This window comes from Paralichthys olivaceus, chromosome 13 (assembly GCF_024713975.1).
Source record: "Paralichthys olivaceus isolate ysfri-2021 chromosome 13, ASM2471397v2, whole genome shotgun sequence".
NCBI lineage: Eukaryota > Metazoa > Chordata > Actinopteri > Pleuronectiformes > Paralichthyidae > Paralichthys > Paralichthys olivaceus.
Genome location: NC_091105.1, coordinates 24178597 through 24201316, shown reverse-complemented (window position 1 = coordinate 24201316; position 22720 = coordinate 24178597). Strand labels below are relative to the sequence as shown.

The window sequence follows — 22720 nt, the reverse complement described above, 5'->3', positions numbered from 1 at the left end:
TAGTACAAACTCATCTGCCCCCCCCCCCCTTTTGGTTCACCCTCTATCCAGCTCCTCTATCCAGCTACTGCCTGGCTGTCTGCCAGTGCCTGTTTTCCTATTTCACTTCCCAGAGCCAGAGCATGGAGGGGAGTTTCTCCTTTTGAAGGACTTGGAAATGAGGCACATTTCAGATTGGCTATAGCTAAATGGGTAGAATTAGATGCATTTGGATTTTTGTTTTTCCCGAAAAGCATAGAACAGATACATTGACGGCTTAGTAAATAACCTGTGGATTGATTGGTGTGTGTGTGTGTGTGTGTGTGTGTGTGTGTGTGTGTGTGTGTGTGTGTGTGTGTGTGTGTGTGTGTGTGTGTGCGCGTGTGTGTGTGTGTGTCTGTTACCTCCCCATTCCCACTCCTATCAGCTGCCTGTTGTTCTGAAAACTCAAGATGCTGCCTTTCATTAAGAAAAACAAAGTGTTTCTTAAAAAGGGGGGGGGGGCATTAGCTCACTGCTGTCGCTCTCTTTTATATCTCATTTATGCTCCACAAACCCAAGCAATTTTTAATGGCTGCAAATCATAGTCTCTTTGTGTGAGAGATTCAAATCATATTATTTAATTTTGAAATAATTAATAATATTTGAATAATATTATTCGTATTATATTAAGTTTTAATCACATTGGGGTTTTTTTACTCAAAGTTGGATTTCTCTCCACTTGGATTTCCATTAAAGTGTGTGTGATTTGGTGCAGATAAGAATTAAGATTTACATCCAGTAAATATATGAACATTTTATATGGATTTATATTTATCTCAACAGTTTGCCATTGTCTGAATAGTTTCATTCATGGAATAAGATAACAGGTAGACTCTTCAGAGGTATTGTTAGAGATAGTAGACATAAGCATTGGCATTGTATATACAGTATACTGCTTATTGTAATTCAACAGAGAAAAAGCAATGTGCTTCAGATAAAAAGATAAATGCAAAATAGAGTGATCATTTTGGCTTCATCTTCAGGACATTTTTATTACCTCTCTGAATTTATTCATGTGCTCATCACGGTTTGCTTCTTGTAACCTAACTCTTTTTCTTACTGGAGATGCACCCACACAACTATCCATACACCTACATACACAGGCACACACATCCTGTAGTCAGTGACTGTGTGTGTATGCGATCAGCCAGAAAGCTAGTCAATGGCTGTGAGATTTTGCTGTATGTTACTATGGTGACGGCAATAAAATGTCTTCACATGGGAGTGAATTGGTCTTCTGAGGATTAAGAGCATGTAATACGGTATAGGCAAGTTTGAGTAGACTGTGTGTGTCTGTCTGTCTGTCTGTCTTTCTGTCTGTCTGTGTGTCCCTGTCTCCTCTTCCTCTCTCACTGCTTCCCCTCTCTCTCTAATAAATTCTATTGTAATAAATACTGTAATAGATTATAAAAATATATTCATATGTCATTAACATCATCAGTCCTCACAGCCTTTCATCATGGAGAAGCTTTGTGTTTTCATAGAAGTTGTTTTGTCCAGAAAGGAAGTGATTCAGTAGCTATCTTAACTGGTGTGTCTTTGTAAATTAACCCACAGGCCACACTGGCGCTTGTGCGTCGCTGATCTTCTCGCTTTTCATTTCGTCGTACATGTTCTGAGGTTAGAGCGTCCACACTGCCTGCGTGAGCAGCGTGTCTCAGATGTGTGAGAATCTGAATAACTGTCTGCACGCTGGATTTGAACAATTATCTGTTGTTGACTGTAGAGATGGTCGGTAGTTTGCTTCAAGAGACGAAATTTGAATGGATTTAACAGCAGTATGGAAATTCTAGTTTAACACTTACTTTAATTTCTTTATTGAGTTGCCTCTTTGCAACAAAGCAGTCCCTGTCATGCTTCGTCGATTTGTGATCTACCCTGCATGCTTTGTCAGTAGAACACTCAGAAAGAGCCACATGTGAGGGAACCCTGTCCCAGGACATTCTGAAGTGCAATAGATATTGTGTGAAGGAGAGCAAGTCAACAGAATAATAATATTTACAGTGTTCACAAGGCTCTAGATTGCATGTCTGTGTGTGATCAAGTCGTTTTGCTTCCTCATCTGATCTCCTCTGCTGAGTTTACACTCACACACTACGGCTCCTGTTGCTAGCAGCATTATGAGTTTGCTGAGCAGGTCATCAGCGGTCGTTATAGCTAAAGTTGTGTGTGGAATGGAAATCTGCATCCTACTAGGTGAAGGAGCAGAGTGGGTCAGCAATCAAGATTATAGTATCATATAAGTATTATAAAGAGCACAGTAATTGTCAATAAAAGCTTTTTTCTTTTTTTGCAGTTTCACATTCAATTCAAGGACAGAGAATAAAATTTAACAAAACAACAAAAAATATTTTATCAAAAGATGTGATATTAAAAGGCACTATGTAAAAATTTGAACCCCTTTATTTCATTTTGAAGGCCCTTGCTCATGGCAACTAGATTCAGTGAAAGTCAAGCACATACATTTAAATCACTGAGAACATGCATAAAAGTAATTAAGTTTCTTGTCTGAATAGCATTTATAAATTACAACAACTACAACCTCATTGTTTATCATTCTCAGTAATCATTGGATCCACATTTAGTCTTGCAGTTTTTACTCAGGTTAGTGGACGGCTTTGGATTACATTGCTAATCGGATGGTCTGTTGGTCAGTTTTTTTTATTTTTGGGGGCTTTTATTGCCTTTAATCGATAGTAGGGAGAGCAAGCTGTTAAGGGGGGACAGAGAGAGAGTGGGGGAGGACATTGCAGAAATGGCCACAGGTCGGAGCTGCCTCGTTGGGGCGGCAGCTATACCAGGTGAGCTATACGCCACCCCAGTCCACCATTTTAATCCAGACTGAACACCTCAGCAACTATTGGTTTAATTGCAATACATTTTGTGGTTTATAGAATGAATCTTTTCCACTATGGATGATGAGTTGCTTTGAGTAAAATGTCTTGACAGGTACAGTATTCCCATGATCTATGGTGAATAGGTTCATGTTCTACTTTTTCATCAGGTGAAAATATTAATTTACACAATAATGTTGTAAGACTAAAAACTAATGACAATCCCATCAGCCTCAACTGTCACTTGTGTTTAGTGTAGCAAATGTTGGCATTCATATAAAATAAGCTATTGGCTCCAGACACCAGTGTAAAACTAAACACAGGCTCACAGACCTGCTAATATGGCTGACTCTCAGTCTTATTAAACTTGTCAACATTTACTCAAATATGCTTGGCACTGTGTAGTAGTATCTGGGTTCTATCTTCTAACGTCTGCATGGCATTAAGAGACTCTCTCCCTTGTGTCAATTCCAGTCTCCATGTTATCTTGTTTTCATTGATATACGTGCAGCCTGGGAAATGTTATCTATTTCCATGTTATCTCCCTTCACACATTTTCCATATGCTCCTGTTTAAAGATTGAGCAGTTAGTTTTACAGAGCTCAGTGTGACTGTACAAATAAGTCAGTGATAGAAGTAAACAAAGGCGAGTGTCAAAAAAGAATGCTCTGTGAAAATCATCCTTGCATTCATTCATGCGCCACTCAAGTGATTTATCACTGTGATTTACATCAGAGCTGTGTTTATCATCCTGTGTGTCGAAGACAGGTAGAAGCTGCACCTCACCTGGGATGTTACTGAGTTTAACAGAACGCTGGGAGCTGGAGATTTTCCATCAGACTGAGAGTCTCTGATATGTTATCACTTCTCAGATATCCTTGCTTACTGTATGGAATTTCTTCTCAGTGGTAGCCTTGGTTGAACCTCGGGGGCAGGAGTGTGTTTTAACAATTTGTAACAATTGAACTTGAGCTGTTGATACATTGAACTGCTCAGTTCTCTCTCTTTTTTCTCCATTCTCTCAACAATAGATTATAGCAGTAAAGCTATTGTCATTTGCTATGGTTTCATGAAGCACAGTAGTATTAGAAGCCCTTACTACGTTTGAGTACTGACATGACTCATCAACTGAGAGCCAGAGCAAGGCAAACAGGGCGATGCACAGGGCTGAACTCATAAATACATATCCATACAACCTGAACACACACAAGAAACACAAAAACATGTAAAACATGCATGGGTCATTTCAAACATGCTTTCTTATAATTGTATTAACATGAACACTTTATTGTAACACACATGATCAAATATAATAATTTATTATTCCATAAAATATAGAGGGTGATTACTTCAGAGCACATTATCACTGAGACCATAGAGCAGGCACTTCCTGTTTGTGTTGCCAAAGTGGCGGATAGAAAACAGACTCAGACCTCCATCACTGTGTCTCTCCCCACTGTCACTGTTTCCCTCAGTTACTCCAAAACTCCTTCCTCTGTCTCTTTTGTGTGCTATTAAAATATAACAAATCAATGGAGGCCTAAAGTGACTAACATTAAATAAATAAGACACTGAGGAATAACTTATGATATCATCAAATACAGACAATCTACTTAAAATAACTATACCAATCAAAATCAAACAGAGTTATAAAATATTTATATATATTGGCCTTAGGTCATCTGACAGTTTCAAAGCTCTGAGTAGATAGATAGATCAGAAATTTATTTGTATAGCCCATATTTACAAATGACAATATGTCTCATAGGGCTTAACAAGGTGCGTGAGGAACAAGGGTGAGGAAAAACTACCTAAATGGGGGGGCGGCGTAGAAAACTCAGAGAGCCACGTGTGAGGGATCCCTCTCCCAGGACGGACAGAAGTGCAATAGATGCCCGTGTGTGGCTAAACACATCAACAAGGTGTTTCAATGTTTAAAGCATTTATGCATAACAAATTGTCTAATATCGATGAAATAGATAGATCCATCCAGCAGTTGCCACGTATATAAAAATACAATATGATACAAGGTAAAAATACACAAAAAGGAAAAGAAAATACACATGGTGCTGTAAAAGTCCAACACACTTATAATATGGCAGAAAGAGAGATTAAATAAATAAGGTGCAAAGGAAGTTGTGATACTGGTGTGCAAAGAATGGTGGTGATAGCATACTGATGAAATTATGATGATGTCAGTAATAATAATAATAGTGTTAATAATACTTCTAATTGTCCACATGCTGCATATGTACAGTGATATCATATCATAGCAATAATAATAATACCAATACCAATAATAATAGTAATAGTGTACTATTGCTGCATACTAATAATAATGTTCTGTGATACCATAGCAATTATAATTATATATATATATATATATATATTACTACAACTAATAATGGAACAGCATAATAGAATTATATATAATTATCAGTAATAATACAGCAGTAATGTAGTGATAAAATATGTATTTATGACAAGCATCATGTACACATTATGTAAGACGAACATACATACATAAAATATGGATATGATATATAATCTAAATATGGCATAGTAGTATCCTACCAGAATACTGTGTACTCATGTTAATCACTTAAAATAATAGACAGAAACAGTCACAGTCACTATTGTCAGAAAGTAAAGCAATGTATCTGGATCACCTGCATGATGACTCATCATTGTTATTACTCTGAGTAAATGTTTTATTTCTCGTTTTACATGAACATTTTAATTGACTGGAAACAGGGATTATAAGCTTTATGCTGTTCATAAAGATTTGCACTACAAACACTTAAACTCCAGTTCCAGGAAGAGAATCTGAGTTGTGTTTGTCAAGCAGCTCTGTTTAAATGTCATTTGATAAAACCACTTTTGCCTCCCTGTGCATTAAAGCCAAGTTTAATGTGTGTCTAGAGATTTTATAGACTAATTAAATCCATGTTAGGCATATGGCACTGTGTGTGTTCAGAGCAGTTTTCCATGGAAAGTTCCATTCGTTTAAAAAAGGGAGTTTTTAGTCCTGATGCGTTTAAAAAGAATGATTGCTAACATTTTGGTTTATACTTCGACAAAACCACTTGAGGACACAGCAGCTGCTTCCTTAGCTTAGTCTGGTGGTTATGTAGCTGATGCATGGATCAGAATCAGACCTCAAAACACCCTACAGTGGAATCAATTGCTAAACTACACTTTCAAAGTAAAGTGGAATTTAACAGGGATACAGTTGCTCTATAGTTTATCAAAGAACTGCCTGTATATGATCCGTTGTCATGAGTCACAGAAAGAAGGACACATGGTAAAATTACCAGTTATTTGTTTTGGGACACAATTACACCAGTTGTGGTAAAACAAAATGTGTGGTAAAACCACATACAGCCACAAAATGTTACCCATTGTCTGTCCTCTAGCTTGAGACTGCTCACAGTGGCAGCAGGTTGAGTAGTCCAGATGTCGTTTCCTTTGCAGCGTGTTCTAGTTTCTGCTGGAGGACCCCAATGTGTTCCCAGGGGCCTCCTACCAGTTGACCGTGGCAAAAAATACTCCAATGGAAAGTGCCTACAAACCAACCATAGTGATCTACCCTGAATGTTTTCCACACATTACTTTTTGAAATTCATGCAGTTTGGTTCACAAAAAACAACTTATCATGTGGCTATGTTCATAAGGTCTCAGTCATTCAAGTTTATTTTCCTCCCTTTGTGATGTTGCACCTATAGTTAAAGGTTTTCAAGTCATCTTATACTGTACATGTGTAAACAGTTTTTTTTATCTCTGTCGCTCAGCTGGGACTTAGTAATCAAAAAGCTACAGTGTTGCACTGTATATGAAGTAATATCTGCATGTATCTCATCCTAAAAGCATCGCCTTCTCTGTTCTCTGTCCCCTCCAGCTGAGAGCTGATTGATCAACAGGACTGACAGACATGGGAAAGCAGAACAGCAAGCTCCGTCCTGAGGTGATGCAGGACCTGCTTGAGAGCACCGACTTCACCGAGCATGAGATCCAGGAGTGGTACAAGGGCTTCCTAAGGGACTGCCCCAGCGGGAACTTGTCCATGGAGGAGTTCAAGAAGATCTATGGTAACTTTTTCCCCTATGGAGATGCTTCAAAGTTCGCCGAGCATGTGTTTCGCACATTTGATGCTAACGGTGATGGGACAATAGACTTCCGGGAGTTTATCATTGCACTAAGTGTGACATCACGTGGCAAGCTGGAGCAGAAGCTGAAATGGGCGTTCAGTATGTATGACCTGGATGGGAACGGGTACATCAGTAAAGCTGAGATGCTGGAGATAGTACAGGTGAGTGTGCATGCTATCTGTGGACACAAATGGTACATATTAAACAGATAATGATAACCAAAGTTCTCAGTGTCTAACATACTGAAAAGTGCAAAAGCCAAAAAGAAAATTGTTGCACCGAGAAGAAAGTGTTGATGTCATTAAAGCCTCAAGTGGCCTTGACTGCGAGTCATTCAATTCTGAATTAATTGCAGTCACGTGAATCACAGACATTCAAACATCCACTCAACTGATATTAGCCAGAGCAGTGACTGTTAGCCCTTGTATCCATAATACACTTTTTATGACAGTACAGGCATTTTAAAAACAGGACGTATGGCTCAGTGCTTTTCAAAATTACATATGAACACTAGTTTGCATCATATGTTCCTTGTCCTGCAGATGGACACAGTTTCAGAAAATGGTTCATTAGCTTTACTCCTTTTTTACATGTGGTCGTAGCTTTATCAAGAAAAGAAAATGATCGATTTTCCATCTGCTCTGCACCATTTACAGGAGAAAATGAAACTAAATCTTAGCCTAATCCAGTTCTGCTGTTAAGTATATACACTCCTTATTGTCTGCATTAAAGGGATAGTTCACCTAAAATTGAAAATTCACTCATTATTTAATCACCTTTCTGCCGATGGAGGGGTGAAGTCTTTGAGTCCACAAACACTTTTGGAGTTTCAGGGGTAAACAACGTTGGTTCCTCAGCACAGAGCTGTGTTCGAGTGTGGATATCAGAGGACATTTAGGCTAAAAGCACGGTATAAATGACTATGTAAAATTGAATGTCGGGGCTTAGGGACACTTGGATTGGATTAGGCTGCACCACTATTTACCCCTGAAACTCCAAAAGTGTTTGTGTACTCAAAGACTTCACCTCCCCCCATCGGCACAGTGGTGAGTAGATAATGAGTGAACTTTAAATTTTGGGTGAACTATCCCTTTAAGACTATTAAGTCATGTACTACAATGATTCTGTGTGCAAGTTCCATCTATTACAAGCATTGGCATATTTTGTAAAGCCCACATATTTTCTTTTTTTAGCTGCCAAAAACATGTTAACATTATTCATAAAGGTAATAAAGATAAATGTCAGTCGACTCGGCAGGATTTCAAACATTAATAGCAAGATATTAGTGTTGAAAAGAGATATTGCTGACTGAATTTGAGAAACCCTCACCCTTGTTATTTTTGCCTATGACCAAAACATGATTTATACATCTTGGATCATTCAACAAACTACATACTTTAAGTATGTAAACTGATATTAAAGCTCTATAGCAGGGCACAGCTCACCTTTAAAAAAGAAAATGACAAGGAAAAGGGGGGAGTGAGGGTGGCATTTCAAGTAAACACATCATTCATGCACACCCAAATGCAGTATATAGTGCGTGCGTGTGTGTGAGTGTGTCAGCCTGCTTTTCATCTTTCTTTCTCTTTTTTCCTGGACATTTGTGTAACAGCAGGCAGTTTCTCTCACCTCAGTGTCACCCAAATTCACCTCGCTTTTACTTCTTCTCACCTTGTCTTTGTGCTGGGAGTCCTTCTATGAACATGAGGTGTTTGCATAAGTGAGGAAATGAGTTGCATACTTACTTATTGGAGACAAGCCATAGAGCTGGCAAGTTTGTTTTGAATTGTAAGGAAACGTATTATCTCAAACAGAAAAATCTGTATAACATAGGCATCCACTTAACAACATTGTACACAGATTGTGGAATTCATAGTAATAAGTAGATTTTAAACTTTTGGACACTGCTTACTTTTTTCTTCAAAAGACATTTTTCCACCAATCACTCCTATTGTGCAACTGTCTTCAAACCATTGCTTTTTTTGTACGTTTTTACTCTTTTTCAATGACACTGACTTATTGTGTTATGTTGTAAGTTGGGGGACATGGCTCCTCAGCTCTTCAGATGATACACATGTAGACTCTACTCCCTCTCAATGTTTGGCTGGCTGATTCCCTTGATTCAGTGCCACCTGCCTCCACAGAGAGATAGCAGGTTTAAGAGAAACGTTTTCAGAAGAGGCACCATACTCAGCGTCGTTAAGTAAAGCTTACTGTGATCATGGTATCTGCTGTCAGCTGCATCAGAACTCTTTCTGCTGACAATGGATAACCTTCTTCAGTTTTCATACTCTCAAGGGACAGGCATATACTGAGAGCAAACGCTAGCAAGCTTGTTAGCAGGTTTGTTGGTTACATCCATGCCAACCAGTTAATTCAGGAAATGCTGTTTGAAGCAAAAGCAACAGTTTTTCAGTTCTTGAAGGCCAACATGTGTTAATCTTTGTACTCAAATCAAAGTTTTGATTTGGCCAATATTTTACTTTGTTTCATTAGTTATTCATTTCGCTGGTTTGGAAAAATATTCAATTCCTTGCAATGTTGCAATGTTACAAAGTGTTCTACAAAGAAGATGGTAACATTGCCTGCAACACAATACATATTGAACAATTAGTACGTCTATATGCAAAGTAATTATTATTCCCAATCTGACAGTATTCATATTTATATTCAGAATCTGAATTTAGCATTTTCTGATGAAGATATATATATATGGGATATTTAAATGTTATTCTGCTTTTAGGAGCAGTCTTTGCACATGCAGTTCATTTGATGGTGTACGTAGACTGTTGTTCCTGTACTGAATCTTGTATGTGCAGCCTGTTGCATTGTTGCTCATTACAGAAATAACTATTTGAATCCTCAAATGACAGCAGGTAGCCTAGTTTTTAGAGTTAATTCTCTCTGTCACACTCGTATTTGTGGGCAGCACTTTTCCAATTCTTTACCGAAAGGGCTCGGTCATGCCTCCCACGGTGCTCTCCATGTTCTCTATTCTCACTCACCTCCATTTGCTGTAGTGACTGGGAGGTAGAAAATGTACTCCTGCAGTGTGTGTAAATGCTGGAGATGCTTAAAATTAGCCTTGCTGTGGGAGTAATTGAATGACATGGATCACAGCCAGCCTGGTGCATCCTATTCAGATAATGACCAAATGTGAAAGCAGGGAGAAAGATAATTCTGTCTCATCCAATCCTCAATAGTTTTCACTTCTAACCTTGTAATCCTGCCTTCAGTATGAAACACAAATATCAGCAGAGCAGACGAGTACAATCTATATTGTAGATCGGTAAAAAAGAAAGGCCGCATCATAGTGGTCATTTAGTGACATGGAACAGATTAGTGAGGCGTAGTTGCTGGGGCGCCACTAGAAATGTTGGGCCCTATTAAAGAATATAATACTGGACACACCCCGGCCAACCTTAACCACCCATCAGCCTGGAAAACCCCTTTGATGAGCCGTAGTTTAAAGGGATAAAAATCCACTCATTGTCTACTCACCACTATGCCAATGGAGGAGTGGGTGAAGTGTTTGAGTCCACAAAACACTTCTGGAGTTTCAAGAATAAACAGCATTGCAGCTGAATCCGATATGATTGAAGTCAATTGTGCTCTCTTCTTCAGATGTAAACAAACAGAAAAAAAACATACCATTCCTCCATACTGCTTGTGCGGTGTCATCAAAGTGTCCGTAAGCCCCAACATTCATATTTGACTCGATACTGCATCATTTACACTGTGTTTTTAGCCTTAATGTCCTCTGATATCCTCCTCAGAGGTGCGTTAACAAAACCTCACCACTGTGTGGCTACGTCTGCTAGCATCGCCACTTCCGGTAGTGGAAATTTAGGCTTAAAACACAGTGTAAATGACCTTGTTTTAAGTCAAACATGAATGTCGTTTCTTGCGGACACTTGAATGACACCACAGGAGCAGTATGGAGGAATGTTCTGTTTTTTCTGTTGTTTTATTACGTCTGAAGAAGAGGTCACCTTGGCTGAAACACTGTTTTCCCCTGAAACTCCTAAAATGTTTTGTAGACTCAAACACTTCACCCACCCCTCCATCAGCATAGTGGTGAGTAGATAATGAGGGAATTCTTATTATCCATTTAATAATAGAGAAAATGAAAAAAGAAAGAAAGAAAGAAAGAAAACAATGCACTAGAACAACACTCTTCAACAGCCCCAAATAGTTAGATAATCATTCAATACATTTTAAAAGGGACTTGTGCAATAGAGATGGACAATATATATATATATATATAAACATATAAGGTAGTTATAGTTTCACCTGCTAGTAAAGGTATCATAATTTCGATGGTTGTAATTTTTAAAAAAAGATCTTTTAAAGATTAGTTTTGTTACATTGTTTACATTTTCACCTTCCTAACTTTTTTCTCCCAGCTGTCGTGCCAATGAGTTAATTTTTCGAAAGCAAAACAGTTTGAACCACTTTCTGTACCTCTTTCAAAATAAAAGGTGAGCCTGACAGTTCACCTTCTGTTCAGCACCTACTGGAAAGCAGAGAGCAGGGTGAAATATAAAGCCTATCCTGATCATTTTGCCAAAAATTGAGAAAAAAAACACCATATATAACTTGTTTATAGATAAAAACATATTTTTTATTCCATTAACTATCTAATAATAATGATAACAATAACAGAGTTCTCTGATGGCCTCTGCTTGGCCCTTCTGCCCTCACTAAACTGCAGCTCCAGCTGTTTCCAGCTCCACAGGAGACCATATTTTGTTCTTGTCCGGAGCTCCTGGATGAAAGGAATGGCAGAACCTTTTTTTATCTCATTGGAGCATTCAGGTTGTAGATTGGATGCTGCTTGGTGAAGTCTCTCTAAACTTTTACATTTTGTTAACAAAAAGGGAAAGTGCTGACAGAGAGAGAAAAAGGGATTGAGGTGTTGTTGTTAGATTTATGAGAAATAAAGAATAATCCATAGAATAAAGTGGGAGCAGGTATACAGGGGAGGATACATAAGCAGGCAGGTGCCTTGAGAGGGAAAAAGACGGAAACCCTCAAACAGCCCAACACAGACTGCGTTCTGTGGATACAGAAGAAACCTGAATAAGACAGGTTTTACTTTTGATTTTAGAGAATCAATATCCCTGATAATTTAACGGCCTCAAATGTGCAATCTATCTTTACTGATTGGAAATGATATGGCTGCATTTCTTGCTTTTGTTTTTAAACTGTCAATAAATCTCATGAAAGAACTATAACCAACAAAGTGTTTGCCCCCAGTACAGTTCACATTTGATAGTACCAATACCCAGCAGTAACTTTTTAATTTTTTTCGTTTCTCTGTCAGTGTAACACAGCATTTTTTTTATCTTCTTATGTTGTTGTTTCCATCACGACTGTGTTTGCTGGTCTGTAAACTGTAATATTTCCTCTTGGAAAAAAAAGAATTTCAGATGTAGCCAGTGGCTGAGAGTTGACTGATGCTAGTAAAACTGCTAATATCGATCACGACCGTGAAATAAGCCCAGTTACAACAACTTCAACCCGCTAGTTACATTATCGCCATAGGTGTGGACTCACATTAATTTAGCTTTCTCTTTCTACACTCTCTTTCCCAGAAGTGATCTTAGCTACCAAAATGTGGACCCATTTCATTTAACATCTATCGGAACCCTTAAAAGTACAGACGCAGGAACAACTGTCTTTGGAACAGTTGTTCCTGCTAAAGATGTCAATCTTTAAATGTGAGTGACAAGGCTTTGCTAGAGATTGTTTTCAGCCACAGGTTAATATGGAATTGGTTGGCACCTTTAGCCACCAGGTCATGCATGTGGGATTGAGTCGAAATAAACTACAGTGTGTGTTTCTTCTTATTGATTTAATAGTTTTTAAATGGCAGTAGCACTCCGTGTTAAGATTTATATATAATAAGATGTATGAGATACACAGAAGAAATGATAAGATAAAGGCATCAACAGACTTGTACTTTAAATCAAGCAATCCTTGTTTGTTGTGTATTTGAATCATTCATTTGATGTCAGTGTAGAATACTGAGGGTGGAGACAAAAAAGGTCACAAATATTTTGTCTATAAGCTGCAGATCATTCAAATTTTTATTGGTTGCTTGTAATTTTGGGATTTGGAAGTTTAAGCTCATTCCACTGCGTAGCTTTAGATAAGCAGCTAAATCCCCATGATGTTATATTGGCTGAATATACGAAACACTCACCAGCAGGTTGAAGGATTTCGAATAATGACAGGCCAAGCTCCAAATAGAAATGAAGGCTGATATTAACCATGGATGCTGCTTGTCTCTTGGCTCCACTTTGACCCAGAAGCTGAGCCGCCCTGCCTCTAATAGGAGGCATAACCAGCACCTATTTAAAGCTCCCACCATACTGTAATTACAATCAAACATCCTCTGTTCACATGTCAGCTCTCATTCCCCTCAAACCCGCCTCTTTATTAGAGACACGGAGAGTGGGTTGTGATTTCACTGTTTACTGCCAAACAGCCTGTAATGCAACAGAGAGCAGAGGAGACACAACACTGATGAATAGTCTGTGTGGGATTGTGCGTGTGCACATGTTTGTCTCCACCCCTCCACCTAAACTGTGAAAATGTAATCACAGAGCGGTGAAGCAGTGCTACGAGCTGACATCCTCGAAAACATTCCTGTCTGTGCTCAGTGGGTGCAAACTCTGACAATCTATATTGACTCACTTGTGTTTGTCTTTGTGAAAGAGCATAATAAATGTTACTCATATCATTAATTAAGAAGCTAATATTCATATTGTGGCTGAGCATCGTTGGGACTAAATGTCTGAACGGAAAAACCGAACAATAGTTTCAAGTTCACTTGATGCCTTAAAAATGTGAGGTTGAAGGTATAAATGAATTGAGTTCAGTGTTACTTTGTGAGCTTTGAAAATGCAAAACTAGAGTTAACTGAACTTGAGTTCATCTTCAGTTAAATACATTTAAGATAACAGAGACAGATTTTATATTTTATTAATTTAAAGAGTGAGATCTTTTAAGAATCGATGAAGAACCATGGTTAGCATGTTTTTTATTGTATTGTACATACATATATTGTTTTGGTATATGAGGACTTTGTTTAATATGTGTTTAAAGACACAGAGAGTTGATGCCATGAAAGAACTCTTTAAACGTGTTTTCTTCTTTCCAAACTGGAAAGTCTACTGTCTTGTCAATGAGGACATAAGGAACATACTTTTTACCTTTATTCATGTTATATCTTTTCTATTTCAACAATTATGGGAAAACTGCCTCGGAAATTAATCTTTTTCTGTTCAGATTTTGCTTGCTAAGATTAAGAGAGAAGGCACTGAGCTCTAAAATAACCAGTAGTTTTGTAATGAGGTGAAATGTATCAAAACGTTTTGCATTCTTCTCCAGGAATTATGTGAAAATGTAAAAAAAGAAAAATCCCACATTGTAAAATAGAGATTAAAAAGATTCCTGGACCTGCCCTTGTGTCCAGATCCACTCGAAAGATTAATGGGTTCTTCCTTGGCCTGTACCCCACCCACCAAGATTCAATAGAATAGGTTCTCTAGTTATTGTGTAACAGCATACAACATAACTTTGGTGGAGTACATTTAGTCACTAAATTTACATTCTTGATTTAAATATTCAAATAAAATGGAAGAATGAATCGTAAGCTCTATTTTTATTTCAGTCCAATTAAACTAATTAAAGGGAAGGGTTTGAGTTCCAACAATCAAAATGAAAGATGAATAGTAGACAGGATCAAGTGTGTTGGTGGAGTAAATGCATTCCTAAATTGACAACTCTTGTCAGATACAGTCAGATGGAAATACACAGATATATATATATATATGTATATATCCTACTAAAGTTCTTGTTCGTGAATGATCTCACTTGTGTCTCCATGTAGGCAATCTATAAGATGGTGTCCTCAGTGATGAAGATGCCTGAGGATGAGTCTACACCTGAGAAGAGGACAGAGAAGATCTTCAGGCAGATGGACACCAACAGGGACGGTAGGCTGACCTCCATCTACGGAAAACATATTTTAAGTGGGGTAGTTTCACATTGATGATTGTAAAACAACATGTTGGTCATTTTTGTGACAAGACTGTGTTGTATTAAGATCATAAAAACACTGACTGGTGTCACTACACTGTTTAAAGCCAAAACATGCTGCATCTAGTTAACACTGAAAAAAAGGAAATCATCAGGTATTAGAGAATATCTGTGATTTTTACTTGTGACACTGACATGCAAATCATATTTTCTTTATATATTTCTATTGTTTATCTATCAGGATGCGAAAACCCCTTTTAAAAATATTCTGGAAGATTTTTTTGTGAATTCAGTGAGCTGAGACATAACAGACATTAAAAAGCAAACGTATTGAACAGTTGGTCTCTGACACCTGAGGCATTCTCCAGTCTGAAGCAGCTTTTCACTGACAACAGAATTCACACTATAAGTCCAGTCATATACACACTTCAGTCACATACAACTTTAGTGCATGTACTCAGAAAGCCATTTCATATAGCAGAACCATTCCAGATGTGATCCTGAGCACATGAGACACAGACATATGAAGTGAGGAAGAGAGATGGACAATTAGAGGAGAAGACATATTGGAAGAGAGAGGAAGAGGAACTGGGAGGAAGCGGAACTGCAACAGTGAGAGACACAGTGTTGACCTGGACATGGAAATGTCCCATCTTTCTTTTCCTTTTGATAAAAACATCAAGTAGTAGATCATCATCATCAACATCATCAACACTGACACCTTTTGGTGAGAAAAGGGACATCATTAAGAGACACCGATGAAGGAAGTGAAAACTCAAGTGAGAACAGATTCACATTTAAATTGCTTTTCACATGTCACAGATTTCGCCAGCCACTCCAGCAAACGGGTCTAAAGTTGTTTAAGTCTTTCAGCGCCATGGTCCAGAGAATTGCACTGACATCGACATGTACTTCCTCACTGCATGAGGTAGCCTGGAAAGAACATTTTACAAAGTAGAATGAGCACACAACCTCATTAGAGTGAATTCAACAGCGACACATTCAAATTAAAGGTTGCTCATTTGTTTCTGAAACACTTTCAATCGTATTTGTTGAAATCCTCCTCACACCCCGATAGATAAATAAAGTCAACTGAAGACAAAGAAAAAGAAAACTGGTGCCTGTGGCCATCATAGGACTATGATTAAAAAGACCAATCATTACATTTGGATTGAATTCAATTATTGCTCTGCCTGCCTGTGTACACTCTGTCTGTGTTGTCAATGCACATGACCGGAGTCTTCAGCTGGGAAGGAGGAAAGACATACAACACTGAAGCAGAGACGAAAAGCAGAATTTAGCGAGCAAGTCATGATAAAGTCAGTTTCTAGCAGTTGTCAGTCAGTGTAGAATGCACCTGCCGTCTTTTCCAGGATTACCAACCCTAGCTTTAATGAAGACCTCAAATGCACCATCATACTGTCAGAATCTGCTTGTTTCGGAAACAAACTATGTGTTGAAAGAAGTGTAGCTCTTAGAGTCCTCCATTTAACGATACAGAATTTTCTCCTTGCGATCCATCAGTTTTATTGATATATTAATGATGACAAAAATAACAAAATGATCATTGCACACTTGTCTTGTTTGTGTTGTAGGTAAACTGTCTTTGGAGGAGTTCATCAAAGGAGCTAAGAGCGACCCCTCCATCGTCCGCCTGTTGCAGTGCGACCCCAGCAGTGCAGGACAGTTCTAAACCTGAAGCATCGACATAACCTGTAGGTCTCACAGTCAGCAACTCACTCTCAAACTCACAGCGCATATGTCACTTTCACCCTCAACTTAAAATGAAATGGTGAAGAATTGGCAGGGCTCAGTAGGTTCAGAGAGGTTATAGTTACTGAGAGTGCACTGGTGTCGTAACAGGACGTGTCTGTTGGAAAGCTCATGCTCTTCGAATATTTGTGCCTCCCATGCAGTGAAGACGCTTGCTGGAGGGAAGCTATTCAGAGGCTGCGTGCACTGAGCAGGATGTGGGATGGGTCATCTACAGTGTCACTGGCTGTGTGACTATTTGTAGCTCATGGACCGATATGAGAGACTTTGTAGGAGGTGGCCTGGTATTTTGAAACATGCACCGAAAGTTGCTGATACTCCTAGGAAGTTTCTTCTTTGTAAAGCCTCCATGTGTAGGATTTTTGAAGTACTGTCTTCGTGGGCACCTCAGTATTCTCTCAGAATTTAAGCTGTTTAGTTAAACCCCTGAGCTCTGATGAGTGAGAGATGACTTCTTTCATCACTCTGTGAACTTGGGCTGCAACTTTACGTCTCAGCTGAATGTCAAGATGACGATGAGTAAAGGTGAAGATGATTATTATTTCTACAAGAAGCCCTCTCTCTCCTGAGGGAGACTACAATAGGTATTCTAAAGTTTGCTTGGACTTTTTCTTCTTCAAACTACCACACATTCCCTGAAACTACAGATAGCTGGATAAAGAGGCTGATTACAAAGAGGGCAAGGAAAAGTCTTGTGATGGTAAACTGTAGACAGACCTGAGATTTCAAATGTCCATGTTGTAAAGGTGTAAATTCTTCTCGTAACATGATTTATTTTAATTCTGTTTAGTTCTAGTGTTTTTGTATGATGATTTTGTCGTGTGTGTGTGTGTGTGCGTGCGTGTGTGTGTGTGTGTGGCCTTTTTACGCATGATCTAGAAGGAAAGAGAAATTTTAAGAAACCAAACGTTGATTAACACTGATTTCATAATTTAAAGGAACAGTCATTATAGGATGCATGCAATTATAACTCGAGAATCCACTAAGACATTCCTACTTGCCATTGGCTCCTTTCCATAAATTTTTTTTGAAATAGATGGAGATGCTGATTAGTGCACTGTAATCTATGGGCGGAGCCAGGCTACAACATTTGTTGACGTGGAAGCCACGTGTTGTGTGTCTCAGTGCTGGTCTGACTCTTCCTCTTCACCTTGTCTCCTCGCAGTGCTTCTTTAGGTGACTCCAAATGCCCTTAACTCTCCACCATGGAGCAGACTGATGATGAAGGAGGATGAGCTGATAATGATGATGATGGTGATGATGAAGAGGGGCCTTCAATTTGCAGTGAGGACTTCAAAGACGGACACAGGAGCCACATTCTCCAGTTTTTTTCACCTAAAGCTGTTTTTTCTAAAACTTCCAAACTCCAACAAAAACTGAACCTGAAGACTTTCCCACACCCTCATCAGGTTTTCTAACCCCGCTGATTGTATTTGACCAGGACTCCTCAGTTCTCCTTTAGGCATGTCAGAGTGTGAAGAAGGTCTACAGTAGGTTGTATATATATACAGTATAAACTGGAGTTTCTGTATCAGTGTGTTTGCTTGGCTCTCTGTGCCCCCTGAGCTTCCAGGGTGACACAGAGCCTCCATCACTCAAACGTGTGTCATAGATGGAGTGTGTGCATGAGCCGACAGACGAAAGATGATGGTGTTAAACAACAGCACGTAACATAGTTGAGATCATGGAATTTACAGAGAGGACTCTTTGTCCTTCACTCAGAATGAGTACTGCTTTTAGTTTCCTCTTTTCTACTGTGAGAATGTGTACGCATGTTTGAGTATTTTTGCAAACTTGATAGATTTTGTTTCATATTTTGTTCTGGGACAACAAGAACATGTTATATTATGCTACTATGCATATACAGTACACCCTTATCAATAGTCAGATTTTGTGACGTGTCGCTGATGTGATGAAGGATGAAATGTATCCCCATCATCTGTTCCAGTGGTTTTTCATATCAGTTAGAACTTGACAGCTATAGAGCTACAGTGTCACTGAGCTCTGTCTTCAGGTCAAATAGAAAACTAGTCGTTAAAGTATTATGAGTAGTGTAGATATTTTAAAATGCAACTACATTTGTAAAGCAAATTCACATAGTCCAGAATGCTTAGTTCATAACAAATGTTGTGAAATAATAATTTTAAAAAATCTGTCTGTGTAGTTAAGCTGTTGCAGGATATAAAGCATGCAAACCACTTTCTTTATTTTCGACACGTACTGCGTGAAGAAGAGACACACATCTGCATGTTGAATCAATCCTTGGAACAGTTGGGTACAGCAGTGCATAGACTAAATAACATATGCATGTGACTTGTGCGCATGTGTGTGTTTTTAATGTGTGTTTATGGATATCGGGGACTAGTCGTCCACCAAGCTCTGTACTCACTTCTGTATGTTGGTATTGTCATCATTAGTACGACCAGAATTCGGTGTTGTTGGTGTATGGACTGCCAAAGATGACACATCTGAAGGTTCATAACTTTATGGGGGAAAACAAAGAGGACGAACGCCATCCTCACCAAACTACACATAATGACACATTCAGTTCAACAGAGATGCTGGTCAGTCAGAGCAAAGATATTTTTTCTGTTGCAGTTGAGCTCAGTAATTATCCGTAAATTGCCCAATTCTGAGTTTATACTAATCACTAAATGGTATCTACATAATTTATAGTATTACATAAAATCAATGGCGACTTAAGTGCTGATGTCCCACTTATAAAAACACTTACAAGAAATTATTGACTTTAGATTTCTCACTTTCTCACTTCCTCTCTCCGTCCTTCTTTGCTCAGCTGCAACTAGAAACTTATAAACAGAGAAGAAAGCTCCCTGGCTCACCCCATAGATACTTGTTGGAGTTTGAGCCGGGAGCAGGGAACGTACCTGAGCAAAGCTGTTTCAGTTATTACATTGGTTCCCTTTTAGAAAAGCTTTGAATGTTTTATTAAATAACTGCTGTTTTTTTTTTTTTTGTAAAGAAGAAAAAAGATGCAGACAAACACACAGAGAATCACAACTACTGCAATGACACTGTCACAATGTGTTGCTTTTACTGTATTTTTATGATTTTGTTCCCTTTTAAGCAGTGTCAAGTAAAACATTTCTGTTAAAACACAAAAAAGCATCTTGTGCCAAATAAAAACAAAAAACAGTATTGTATAAATTTATACTGTACAAATGTTATCTGCTGAACAAAATATTTGTAATTGTCGCATTTTGTAGGTTTTGTATGGTATTCTGTATTTTAGTGACTGCAGTTTTTTGGCAAATGATTCTGTTTTTTGTCAACTTTAAAAGGCTAGAATTAAATTTACAAAGTATTGTGTGCAACCATTCAAATGATGTTTGTTTAGTTGTGTAATTGTGGTTTTCATTTCTAGCATGATGAATAAATCACAGAAAGTGTTTTTGATCAGATTATCGTATTGGTTTATACTTGTATGTATGTACAGTATGACACATTATATAATAATAATAAACTTTATTTATATAGCTAGAAACTAGAAACAGTTTACAAAGTGCTTTGACAACAAAGCAAAAAAAGTAAATTAATACTTCAACACGTAAACAAGTAAAATGTAAAATGAAAACGATAAAATCCCAGTATCACATGAAAGCAAGTCTATAAAAATGGGTTTTAAGAAGTGATTTAAAAGAATTCACTGACCCTGCGAGCCTTATCTCTTCAGGTGGGCCGTTCCAAAGCCGAGGGGGCCCTGATGGCAAAGGCACTGTCACCTTTTGTTTTCAATCTCGACTTTGGAACAGCAAGCAGGGCTCCACCTGAGGATGTACAGCTGCGTGCAGGCACATAAGGGGTCTAAGGGGGGTTCTGTGATGTAGCTTGGGGTCAAACCCTGGTGTGCTTTAAAAGTGATCAGAAGAATCTTAAAATCTATTCTAAAACAGACAAAGAGCCAATTAAGAGAAGGAAGGATCGGGTGATTTTGCCTTTAAAGAGCAGTGAGAAGCCGAGCTGCTGTGTTCTGAGCTAGTTGGAGGTGGGAGAGTGACTTATTACTTTGACTTATGCCAGAGAGGAGGGGGTTACAGGAGTATAGTGTAGAGAAGAAGAGAGCATGGATTAATTTTTGGTGTGAAAGGTTTGATTTTAGAGATGGTTCTGATTTGTAGGAAGCAGGACTGAACTACGTTTTTAATTTGTGGTTTGAAAGTGAGGGATTGGTGAAACAGAACTTCTAGGTTTCTGGCAAAAGGCTTTACACTGACTGACCAGGTACCAAGGCTGCGTTAAATCTGCATGATGGGGTTAGGTGGGTTGAATAACATTATTTCTGACTTTGAGTTGTTGAATTGTCATCCAACTGTTGACATCATTAAGATAGTCTAACACAGCAGTTAGGCTTTCAGTGTCATCAGGTCTCAGCGGAAGGTATATCTGTGTCATCTGCATAGTAGTGAAAGGAGATGTTATAGTGTTGGATGATTTGGCCAAGAGGAAGCATATAAACAGAAGATATAATTGGGCCTAAACTTCAACCTTGGTGTACACCAGGAGGGTGTGTAATTACCTATGGTGACTGAGCAGGTTCTTTCTAAAATGTGGGAATCAAACCAACTAAGTGCAGCATCCTTGATTCCAACCCAGGTTTAAAGATGGTCAATTCAAATGGTGTGGTCTACAGAGTTAAAAGCTGCACTTGTTTCTGTACTGTATGTATGCTCTAAAACCTTTGGTAAAAATGGAAGTTTAGAGATCAGCCTAAAATTGTTAAACACAGAGGAATCGGGGTTAGGTTTCTTTAAAAGAGGTTGGACCACAGCATGTTTAAAGCTGGAAGGAAAGATTCCCTCTGTTAGGGATCTATTAACAATCATTAAAACACTGGGATCATCTGCGTCGATAACCTCTTTAAGAAATGTCGGAATCTGGGAATGATATCAAGGGTGCATGTAGTTGGTTTCATGTGGGTAAGGATTTCAAATAAAAATGACAGTGACACAGGTTCAAATAGGTGTGAATGTCCCTCTTGGTATTAAAAATGGTGTCAAGAGGAATGATTTGTTGCCTAATGTCATTCACTCTGTCATTTAAGCATTTAAGAACCTCTCACACATCTCTTGAGGCGTCTGTAAAATGAGAGGTGGGAGGTGATGAATCTACTGCTATAAATAAAATTCTGGGATTAGAGTAATTGATTAAAATCAAGTTAGAAAAGAAGCATCCTTTTGCTTCTCTAACTGCTGTTTGGCAGGTAGTCATTGCAGCTTTCCAGATCTCATAGGATACATGTCAACTTGTTTTTTTCCTATTTTCTTTACTTTCTCCTCCAGTCTCTTTTTAATGCCTGCGTGGTTTCACTTAGCCAGGGCTGGGGTACAATCCTGGATTATGCATAGCAGCAATCTAATTTCACAGCCCTTGGCTACAGCCATGCTAGCAGCTTTTCAAGGATGCATTTGAGTGAGCAGCTTTGAGCTAAATGCTTATGTCAGCATGCTAACATACAGGAAACATCATCACCATCAAGTTATTTGATTTCTATGGACACATCATTTTACAAGAACAAATTGATGGGAATAGTATTAACTTTTTAGGTATTTGGCCAAAATCAAAAGTTCTGGATTAGATTCTAACCTGAGAATAACACAAGACAAAAAGAAAGTCTGAACCAACTTCTATTCTTCCAACAATTTTTCACTCTGGAACAAAAATGTCAACGTCTGAAAAGGAAAAGGAACTGGAGTTTGGAAGGTCTGGGAAAATCCAAGCTTTCACATTATGATAGATGTCCTTTTACATCTGTTGTACTCATTGTGGCATTAGTGGTTAAGTCAGGGGATCACCAAGTTAGTAGGATCATCCACTGGGGATCATAAACACAATCATACAGAATTTCATGACAATCCGTTCAAAGGTTGTTGAGAT

At 38.4% G+C, this 22720-nt stretch overlaps 1 protein-coding gene across 3 annotated transcripts in view; it reads left to right on the top strand.

The window, feature by feature from the left end:
- ncalda (neurocalcin delta a) overlaps window positions 1-20247 on the top strand; it is a 67825-nt gene extending 47578 nt beyond the window's left edge. For all 3 annotated transcript variants that reach the window (XM_020091363.2, XM_020091364.2, XM_069537181.1), the window contains 4 exons: window positions 6754-7164; window positions 14904-15009; window positions 16648-16767; window positions 17991-20247. In XM_020091363.2, the coding sequence (XP_019946922.1) occupies window positions 6787-7164; window positions 14904-15009; window positions 16648-16745 (582 nt within the window). In that variant the 5' untranslated portion in view covers window positions 6754-6786 and the 3' untranslated portion in view covers window positions 16746-16767; window positions 17991-20247. The remainder of the gene's footprint in view (window positions 1-6753; window positions 7165-14903; window positions 15010-16647; window positions 16768-17990) is intronic.
- The last annotated feature ends 2473 nt before the right edge of the window (window positions 20248-22720 follow it).